The 11354-nt window shown below is 36.7% G+C and overlaps 1 protein-coding gene across 1 annotated transcript; it reads right to left on the minus strand.

Annotated features, from left to right (window-relative positions):
• Positions 1–8758: 8758 nt before the first annotated feature.
• LOC103436409 (uncharacterized) lies at positions 8759–9520 on the minus strand. The gene has a single exon (XM_008374835.2). It carries the CDS (start codon positions 9518–9520, stop codon positions 8759–8761), a length of 762 nt encoding a protein of 253 aa, XP_008373057.2.
• Positions 9521–11354: the final 1834 nt, after the last annotated feature.

The raw sequence follows: 11354 nt of genomic DNA on the forward strand, positions 1-11354 counted from the left end.
CTAAGGACTTTATACCTTTCGAGTGGATACATCCATCGATAGTTGACGGGTCCGGCAAGTGAATCATCATGTGGATCATGCTTGTGAAGAAAGAAGGGGGAACTATTTGTTCAAACTTGCATAAGACTTCGAAAATTTCAGTACATAATTGTTGTACATCAAACTTTCGCAACGTCCTAGTACATAATTGAGAAAAACAAATCTCGCCAACAAGAGAATCGGCTTCACCACATCTTCTGGTAACAGGTGTCGAATACCAAATGGAAGTAGGCGTTGCAGTATGACATGATAATCGTGACTCTTAAGCCCAGAAAATTTGCCCCCTTCTACATTTGCGCATCGTCCGATATTTGAAGCATACCCATATGGAAACTTTACAGAGGATAGAAACTTTAAAAACTCTTTCCTCTTCTATGGTTTTATTGAAAAAGATGCTAACCCCTTTCTGGCTATCTCACCCTTCCTCGTTACCCATAAACATGGCCTTATTCCCATTCACTCCAAATTGATATGAGTTTTGATTGTGTCTTTTGTTTTTCCCTCGATGTCTAATATAGTTCCAACCAGTGTATCAAACACGTTTTTCTCAACATGCATAGCATCGAGGTTATGATGCAATTTAATTTCGACCAGTACGACAACTCAAATAACACTCTTGTGTGTTCAGTTTAGATGGGTGTCTAGTTTGGTCTTATTTACCAATTTTCCAAACAGACCAAAATCTAAACCATTCAAGGGCACTACAATATTTTCTCCGGACCATTCTCTTAGTCTTGGCTGAATCTCTGTTTTATCGAAGAATGCTGTCTCGTTCTGGGTACAACCATCTATGATGCCCTAGGTAACAAACTTTCCTGGCATGCCAGGAAGACGCGGTGTCCTCCTTGCAAATTGGGCAAGCCAAATAACCCTTAGTACTCCACCTGGACATCATAGCATATACGAGAAAATCGTTTATAGTCCACATCATTGTTGCTTGCAAGGTGAACATCTGCCTAGTTGCTTTATCGTACGTCAGAACTTTGTTTTCCCATAAATCGTTCAGCTTATCGACCAACGGTCACAAATAAACATCAATAGACTTGCCCGGATACTCAGTTATCAACATAGTCATCATCATATATTCTTTCTTCATGCATTTCCAAGGCGAAAATTTGTACGGAATTGTGAAGATTGGCCAAGTGTTGTGGTTTTGGTTTGATACCCCAAATGGATTAAATCTGTCAATGTCCAACCCTAATCGGAGTACAAATGATCAAACTCTTTCCATGCCTCACCATCAGCAGGATGCCTCATCAAATCGGCATCCACCCGTCTGGGCTTTATTGGAAGATAACGCATAACTTTTTGTGGAATCTTCGTCATTTTGTTTTGAGCTGTCATTTTAAACCTCGACTCTTTGCATATAGGGTATTTATCTAGCGCTTCATTCTCCTTATAAAAAAATACACAATTATTTTTACACGCGTGAAATTTTTTCATAGCTCAATCCCAGACCATTCAACACCTTCTTCGCACTTTTGTGATTTTTAGGCAAACAATTGTCCTTTGGAAGCATCCTCTTGAAAAGGCCTAGAAAATAATTAAAGCACTTATTGGACGTACGAAATTTTATTTTTCCATGCATCAACTCTACAATAGTCGTCGTACCGAAAAGTCCTAGTAGCTGAAGTATAATTATTGTTTTGTCACTTTTGAATAGTTTTTCATAATTTTTAAAGGCTCCACTATCCATGCTTCGAGGGATGTCATCTCCCTATTCCTGATCAAAATTGGTCAAGGCATTTGGAAAAGCATCATCTAGGATATCCATAATTTGTTCGTTTAGATCAACATTAGATTCAACTGCTTCAATTAATGGGGTCACATGTGAAGAAGAAGCATGTACTAATCGTTCCCCATGATGATTTCAAGTTGTATACATCTCCATCATACCATGTCTTACTAAATGGTATCGAACATTTTCATAATACTCAAACATTGAATTGTTACAGTTCCTACACGGACACCGGATTAAAGGTGAACCCTGGTTGTGTGCCATTGTGAAATCAATAAACTAATTTATTCCATCCAAGTATTCGTTTGCACATCTGTTAGGGTTCTGTATCCATTGTCTATCCATATCGCCTGCAAAAAAAAACAAAATCACAATGGTTACAAACACTTCAATTATAACATGCCACCTTATGCCTCCAGTAATGGTCTTATCCCATTCAGCAATGCACGGCTACATGTCGTATTTTACGGCTCTATCAGATTAGATTTCGACATCGAAAAAATTTGGCAGCATATCCCTGCAGTTCTTCATGTGCAGCACGTGTGTACTAAATACGTATGCAACACTCGAAGAACGCACATGCATGCTACCAAATTTCTCCTTATCGAAATCTAATCTAGGAACCGCAAACTATGACACATAACTATGGATTCCCAAACTGTCCAAAAATTGGGACAATTCAAGAATTAATTGGACAGTAGTCAAGCTTTCACATCCATGAGCGAAATCCAACTAATTTTCAAACGGGAAACTAAGCTTTCATGAAAATAACGTACAAAGTTAATACTTAACTTCAGACAAAAAAAAAACAGCTTTTGTACAATTGTACAAAAATGATTGCATACAAATAAATTGTATCACATAAATGCTAAAGAATAAATAAACTACATTTAATGTTAATGAAATTGTTGAAGAAAATATACCTACTAATTTTCCTCGCTGTTAGTCGTTAAAAAAAAACATCTACACACAACAAATTTAATTTTGTTAGTTGCACTGGTAATTTCCAAAAAATATTGAAAACAAATATGCTTACCAAACGCTATATAGGTGATGAAGAGCGGGAGCACGAGACCCAATGATCGAGATAAAGGAGAGGAGAGACAGTGAGCTAAGGGAGGAGAGGCAGAGCTGCAATGAATTTACAATTTCTGCCTCTTTGCGTTTGGAAAATTGAATTAAATGTCATACACTTGCATGATGAGGCATTCGTCACACAAAACCTCTGCATTCGAATATTTTGCACCAAATTTGTTCTCCTTTACCGCATTTTTTACCCACCATGCGCGACCAAACTTTCGTCGTGCATTCCACATTCTGGTACCAACTCATGGTCATTTCCGCGTTTTTAGATAAACTTTGCACGACGACATGGATTTCGTCGTGTCATTTTGCTTTGCGAGACAAAATCTGATTTTATCGTTGTTGAGTTGAATTTTTTTTTTTTCATGTATTACTTTATTCATTTTAAATCACATACACACTTAATAAACAAAGTATTGAATTACACCCGAACAAATCTACAAATGTTTAAATTAATTAAAGCATTCATGCATATCGTACCATTATGCACACTATCCTTAGTTTGTACGAATTGCTTAACGAATATCGTACCTTTGTTCAAAAAACAAATTTAATATAATTTTTTATTACAATAATATTTTATTCAACAAACACTTAAAAATCACATATTAAAAAGTAATGTTCATAAATAAAAACTTAAAACCCAAATATTATTATTTAATTAAACATAAAAGAAAAACATAAATACAATTATATTCCGCTGCTGGTGGTTCCAGTATTTGGTTCAGTTCTACCTCATGTTGAACATCAAACTTCCACTCCTAGAAAGAGGATTTGAATATGTTGTGGATGCATTTCATCAGATTTGAGTCACTTTTTTCAATGTCCCAATCAGGCTCTAACTCATTGACCAAGTGCGTCTTTATCTCCTCAGAGACGACACTCCAAGACTCCCAATCCACTGCATTTGTCACTCACTAATACCCCACGTCATGCATAAACTTGTTGCGCATATCCGACTTCTGAATTCCCATCAATTCTTCAAAGGGGCTCCTGGACCAAGGGCGCAGCTCTTTTTTTTTTCTTGTCTACTAAAAAAATATATTTAATAATAATGCAAAATATAAATTGTACAAAACACATAATTTAGTGGGTATTACCTTTTCCGGAATTTTAGCCCTCCATCCTTTTCGACGAACGAGCACCTGAGTCAGCGATCGTGCTCAAAGTTAAATAACAATTTGAACTGTAATTTGGAAGAAGGTTTGAGAAATATGGAAATCGAAACTAGTTATTTATATGAACCTTGGCCACCTTGCATAACTTTCATCTCTGAAAGGTATCTCTCGAGCCTAACCTAAATAGGAAGGTTGCTGAGTCAAGTCAAATACAGGAAAGTCCCACAAAGGAATCTTGGGCAATGGGCACAACAAGCCCTAGACGAATCATTCGTCGTGCAAAACCCCTCAGTAAATGTTGTATTGATTTCTCTGATTCAATAGCGTTGAATCCTCTGACTCAGAAAATTGACCGTTTGGAGTAAAACTCTTGCACAATGAAACCTTTCTCACACAAGACTCTGGCGGGAAATGATTCTTTGCGCGATGATTTTGCCACAAAAAAATGGACTTACTAGCTTGCCCTTACCCGCCCCCCCCCCCCCAACTTTGCGCTACGACATTGATTTTTCATCGTGCTAAAACGTTTCGCACGATGAAATGTTGCGTCGTGCTTTGTGCAACACTTTTGCCCGATGGAGTCTCTAGTTCGTTCGATAGACTCTCTATAAAGACGAATTTTGGTTAGTCGCATAAAACTCTATCTAAGTTTTTTCTACTAGTGAGTTCATGTAAGACTCATGTTGAGTTGTCAATTATTATGAATCGAATTACTTAAAAGGAAAATAACTTGATCTTCAAGATATTTGAATTTGAACGTGATTCAATATCAGTTAGCAAGAATCAAGGATCCAAGATATATTTTGTTGACTAATTGAAACCCTAATTAAGTATGACATATTGTACATGCCTTGGTGGGACAACATTAAGATTAAATGGTGATTTGGTGTATTCCTCCAATTACTATAATAGGCGGAATTGGAGGAACCCTAATCACTATATTAACGGTGTCCCTGCTTCGACAAAATACATGTTCCATTCCAAGCAAACCCTATTATTGCTGAAACACTTCCGCTTGTTGAAAGTAGAAGACTCATTTGTCATCTGCAAGAGGTATGTCTTCCGTATTCCAAAAAAACAGTAAATTGTAATTGATTTATTGTAATTTTGGTTTATCAAATCCGTGATCCTAATGTCTTGTTATTATTCTTATGATTTCAGAAATATCTTACAGTTCAATCTATGTGCTTTTTATTTACTATAAAACGAAAATTAAAAAATGCTAACAATCTTCTCATTTGAATATTTTCGGGTCTAATTCTCATCCTACATTGTTGCACAATTAGTTGCTATCCTCGATGGGATAATTAATTGAGGTGATTGACATTTTAATCCACCTAATAAATTAGCATTTTAATTTTTGGCTTATTCAACCGAGATAAAAATTAAAGGAAATGTCACTTAGTACTACGGTCTAGTGGTATTTCTCTTCACTTATAAATGAGAGGTCTTGGGTTGATTCACGCCAAAAGCAAATTCGAACCAAATTCTTATCGCTAATGAGGATTTGCAATTAATTAACAAAGTACAATGAATTGGATTATGATAAAAACAAAAGATTACTTAGGCATGAACGTTAGCAATTGGAACTTAAGAATATTGTGTCCAACGAGATTAGGTGTTACCTATGTATCAAAAACGAGATAGGGATAGACTATTATAGAGAACCTGTATTCACCATTTAAGACCTCTTATATATTTCATTGTTCTCCTATTTTTCTCACAGGAGTCCTACTATATGGCAAGTAAGTATATGGTTCCGTGCGGAAGTTTTATTTTATTTTATTTTATTTTATTTTTCAAACAATATATTTTGTTAGATTAGCCGCTGAGGGGGTTTGAATCCACCTCATCACGCAAGCGCTCAACGCCTTTCCACTACTGTGGTAAAAGGCCACTTGCATCCATAGGGAAGTTCTATCTATCCGTTTTTGCCCCAATGAAATGAGACCTACGTTAAGAAAGAGACCTTATTCAACAAGACATAACGTAAGGTTATATATATATATATATATGAACATCAATAGTATTAGAGTATTAGAGTCTGATAATAAAATAATCATAAACTCAAAAGATCAGACCTATTTTAATAAAATGGACTATATTACTAATATTGTAGGAAAAAATGGAACTTATAAAAAGTTTTTTCATATTAAAATTGGTAAATTCTAGGTTGGTATTTAACTCCTTTGATCAGATCATCTCCAAGGAATACTTCAACAAACTCCTCAAGTATAATTTGTACTCTAGTTCGTCGGTATTAGATTTCACCAGGATTGCAACTAGCAAAGGTACGATTGAATGAAATTATCGACAAAACAAGATAGTACTTTGGACAGGAACGTTACCAATTGCAACTAACAAAGTACAATGGATGGGATTATCATAAAAACAAAAATTACTTAGACAGGAACGTTAGCAATTGGAACTTAAGAATATTGTGCACAATAAACCAAATGACAAGATTGGTGTGACCTATGTAGCAAAAACGAGACAGGGATTGACAGTACGTATTCACCATCTAAGACCTCTTAATATCCGAAAAGCTAAGATTGCGTCTGAAAAGTGCTAACAAACTTTATTCAGGAAAATTTGGCTTTTCAAACTCGGTGAGCGGTGACTCTTCGATTTCTGAACAAGTGGCCCTGTTGCCTCTTCTTTTATAGAGGCATCAATTGTGTTCAAAAAACACACTCAAAAAGTTGCGGCCTGTAGAAATTTCTCCTTTTTTTTGCACTTTTGAGATTTATCTGACCTCATTTTCCTTCATCATTTTTGAAAATGGCTTGTCCATCTAACCGTCGTTTTGATTTGAATGATGCAGACATGTCTTCTCAAGACAACATATGGCTCTCATCATTCTTATCCCCTAATGGTCCTCTTACAGTTGGGGACTCTGTAATGAAGAATGATATAACCGCTACGGTGGTAGTTAGGAATCTTTTCACCCCCAAGGATAATAGGCTACTTTCCAAACGGTCCGATGAGCTGGTTGTATATATATATATTTTTTTTTTCAAATTGGTAAATACGAAAATCCTGCAACAAATGAAACAAGAACACGTGTACAAAGAAATATTTTGTATTAATGAATTTGGGGTTACAATCTCTTTTACAATTCGATCTCCGTAAGGTGTAGATGTGTGAGGTTGTTGATCCAAGGGTCACGATGACTTGATCTTGGATGAACGGTTGCCTCAAGGATTTGGCTTGCGACGAATGAAGAACTAGCACGTGTAAGGATGCTTGTTGATTCTTCAAAGGTTTTGGCGAAGAACGGAGAGAGGTTTCTCGATCTTTAGGAATTCTTGGGAATTTGGGAAGTTGGATGTGTGTGAAGTGAATTGGTGAATCAAAATGAATGCCTTGGCCTTCTATTTATAGACTTTCCAAGTCTTGATTTTGAATATAAAATTAGAACCAAATAATTCCTTTCTGCCAAGTGTTGACACATGTCCTTCCTAATAACTCATCCGATTTTGTTATGTCACACGCCATGTATACAATTTGTGCGACACATGGCACGTGCCATGTATGCCTCGGCACGTTGAAACTTTAATGCATTAGTCAACATTTATTTCACCGAAATTTCGATGTCTACACAATCATGTCCCAAAGCCGAAGACTCTCCTCAACTATAAATGAAGATCATTCTCCTACAATTAATCCCTAATGTCATTATTGTGTACCTTGAATCTATGTATTGTGTACCTTCACCATTAATGAGAATTCCTCTACCCGTGGAAGTAGCCAAACTTAGGGTGAACCACGTACATCTTGTGTTTGCTTCCCTATCTCTGTCTCTTTACATATTATCATCATTAGGTGACCGGAGCAATTGAGCGAAGGTCACAAACTCAACACTTTATGTTGATCCAAAATCTCACCGATTTTGTGCATCAGCAAGATGCAACATGATAACCACCCCAAATATCAACATGTAACAATTCGAAAGGTAATTTACTGGAAATTGTACTAAAAGGAAATTGCAATCGGGTATATTTAGCCAAAGGAAAAACCAGACACTTGTTTGCATCACAGAGTTTATCGTTGTTTGGAATAGAGAATAATATGGGTGAGACTTTTAGAGTAGTGGTTTGTGATCTGTTTACGACGTTAAGGGTCCGTCATACTGAGCATATAATCCTCGTGTCCTCCTATTGGATGTGATTAATTTGTGTCGATCCACAGGAGAAACTTACCCGATATGCATTAGTTCTTTTCTATACTTTTACAAACGATAATGACTTAAGCTTTCTCTGTATAAATGGTATCAAGTATATTGTCAAAAAATGGACAAAAAAATACACAATCAAGCTATTGCGTTCAAACAACAACTAATAAAATACATGAGGTTAAACTGCGACAATTGAAACTACAAAGATCAAAGTGAAACTTTTCCGATTACATGGACTAAAATAATATTTTGGACAAATTGAAAGCAAAAAGCAAAACAATCCAGCAAGGCTAAGGATTAAAGAAAGTGAAGCGAATGATTTCTTATTCGAAATCATTGAAAATTTTCTACTATGCAGGCATTGAAGTTTTAATAGATTAAATATGTAAATTCCGCGTGAATGATTAAATGGAGATTACCAGAAGTGAGAGATCCAAATAGCAAGTCCAATGCCTGCAGAGTAGAGATTAGAAAATAGAAACTCTAACACATTAAATTTGATTAAGGAATTTGCCTATTCACGGGGCTTCAGCCAAGAAATAAAGAAATATACAAGAAAAAAATTGAAGGGGGAAAAATCAATTTATCCAAAATATTTAATTATTACTCAGCTAGCATGGGAACATAGCACGTCCTGGGTACATCACCCATCAATATTCCAAAACCTATAGCTGTGGCGCCTGGCACAAACCCAATCTGCAAATCTAAACACTGAGGATTCATAATCACATGTTGCGCCGACCACCACCAACCACTCCTATACGTTGCCCAGACCGCCATCTGAACACTAAATCTCACACACCCCAGTTCTCTATCTTTCGTCATCTTATTCAACATCCCTTGCTTAAGCGCTGGTTGATCCCCTTCCCAATTCGCCATTCTAAGCCTGAGATGCAGTTCTGTTTTTGTCTTCATGGGCAGACCGAATGGCTCCATTGTTTCGATGGCAAGCGGTCTGTCCTCATACAGAACGAAACCTTCAAGCCGGTTGAACCAAACAGAGGAGAGAAGATTAGGGTTAGCAATTTTCAAAATGACGTCCCATTCGGCTGTTAGGTTTCTGGCCGAGACGTTGAATTTGTGCACGGATAAGGCAGTAAGTTGGACAACGGGGGCTTGGGGGCCTAGAGTGAGCTCCTTGCGTATTAACGGTAGAAATACGATGATGGCAAGAGTGATCAAGGAGAGAAAAATGAGGAAGGTGAATTTGGCAATGGTTGGTGTAGTGGAGACATTGGTAGACCTTGTCGAAATATGGGATTTTGAATTAGGGCTGTGTGAAACGGGAAGTAAGGGAACCTTGGCTGAGCGCTCTCCTTTTGCATGCTTTGGTACTTGAATCTCCATCAAAGATGACGAAGCCATTTTTGACACAGCCTTTAATTTATTTAAAGCTGATCAACATGTACGATATTGAGGATGATGGGGATAGGGATGATTAATGAAAGCATGCATGCAAGAGAGAGACCTTCGGACGATCAGCCGGCGTAGGGTTTCACCGGCAAGCGAACCACTACGACGGCTGATGTATTCCTTACAAATGTCGCTAGCAAGTCGGAGGATGCGCCCAGCTTACGGTTGGGTCACGGATCTCCAATCCTGCCTAGCTTATGCATGCAAGCGTACGTGGAGTACATGGTCATGGGTTTGCCTAGACTTTGTGCACAAAACAGTCTGGACGAGTTGGATAAGGATCACACATTTGTCTGGTGGAGATTTTTTTCAGCTCCTTTCCGTGTCTTGTCTTTTTTTTTCTTTTTTTTTTCTGGATATAGGGTCTTGTGTGACTACTTTCTTGTCGTTGACCTTTAGGGTTTCCTTGTGGTAGCTAATTTTGTGTCATGTGGTTGATGTTTTCTTTACTTTAATTATTTAATTTTTTACGTCAAGCGATATTAAGAATATAAGCTACACTATGAGAAGATGAGATGGTCCTATCTATCAAGGCAATCCATCATTTGTTGGTTGGTGTTGGTATGGAGTTAAATTTGTATTGATCAAAGGAAGAAGAAATTTTGTCAGGGTAGTTTTATTGGCACTCCACATTTTGTTTAACACACCTCATTTAAAATTTTAATATTAAATAACTTATATGACAATATGAAATAAATATTTAAACCATAAATGTCTTTTAAATACACTGTTATTGTTTTAATGAATGAGAAATGCGAAAAGAATACACCTAGGAGATATCATCTTGAATGTATCTTGTTAACTTATTCATTACCAATATAAAAAGGTAAGGAGTTAAACCTAAGCTTTGGGGTAATCTTATGGTTATGGGAAAGCTTTTAGTTTTCATGAGATCTTACTGCAGTCCTTACTTCATCATACGTATCCTTTATTGGTTGAATATATGTTACTCGTACTCCCTTCTTCTCTAGAATCCTTCAAAGAATTTATCTTGGCCTTATTGTGGAGCCAGAATTAATCCTGAAAATTCTGGAGCTGCCATATGGACTTTTTCCTGAAGAAGACAAGAATGCTCTCATTAAATTAGCGAGGCCCACATTTAATCCACATGCAGTTCAACCTTTCTGAAGACATCAGCAGCTGACTATGACAACCTTAAGCTTCCTTGCTCATGGCAAGGAGAAAAAGTTAAAGGCATTAAATATAGGATTAATTACTAAATCCTATCTTTAATACATTCTAGATGAAGATCAACTCAAACAAATAAGAAATCTTCATAATATCCAATCAAGGATACTTCCAAGAATATCCCAAGATATTATCTCATAATTAATATTTTGGAATTATTTTTTCCTCATCCATCCTACAGATGACACAACTTGTCCAATGAGAAACTGCCACGTGTAGGGCAGAACCTTGCCTCTACAGCCTACCACCTGCTTATAAATACTTCACCGACACCTATTTTTGGTAAGCTTTTGCTACACTATTAAGCCCAAAACTTTCTCTTTTTTCGAAGAAAGTGACTTAGGCAGGGAGATCCACTGCAAAACCCTGTCGGCGTGTGAGGCTTTTAGCCTGGATCAAAGATGTTTATTTGTTTTGTAGGTACAATTTCGTCCAAATTGAAAATAGTGAAATTTTTCTACCTCAAATTGATGCTCTCATTGAAGGCTAAGTTAATACCTCGAAAAAGGCTTCCGCATTTACTTTTCAGATTTTTTGTTAAGTTGAATTTCATGTACGCTCCTGGTCATTAATTCTTCTTAAGAAAAGTTTTTTGATC

This window comes from Malus domestica, chromosome 12, assembly GCF_042453785.1.
Source record: "Malus domestica chromosome 12, GDT2T_hap1".
In the NCBI taxonomy this organism is placed as follows: Eukaryota; Viridiplantae; Streptophyta; class Magnoliopsida; order Rosales; family Rosaceae; genus Malus; species Malus domestica.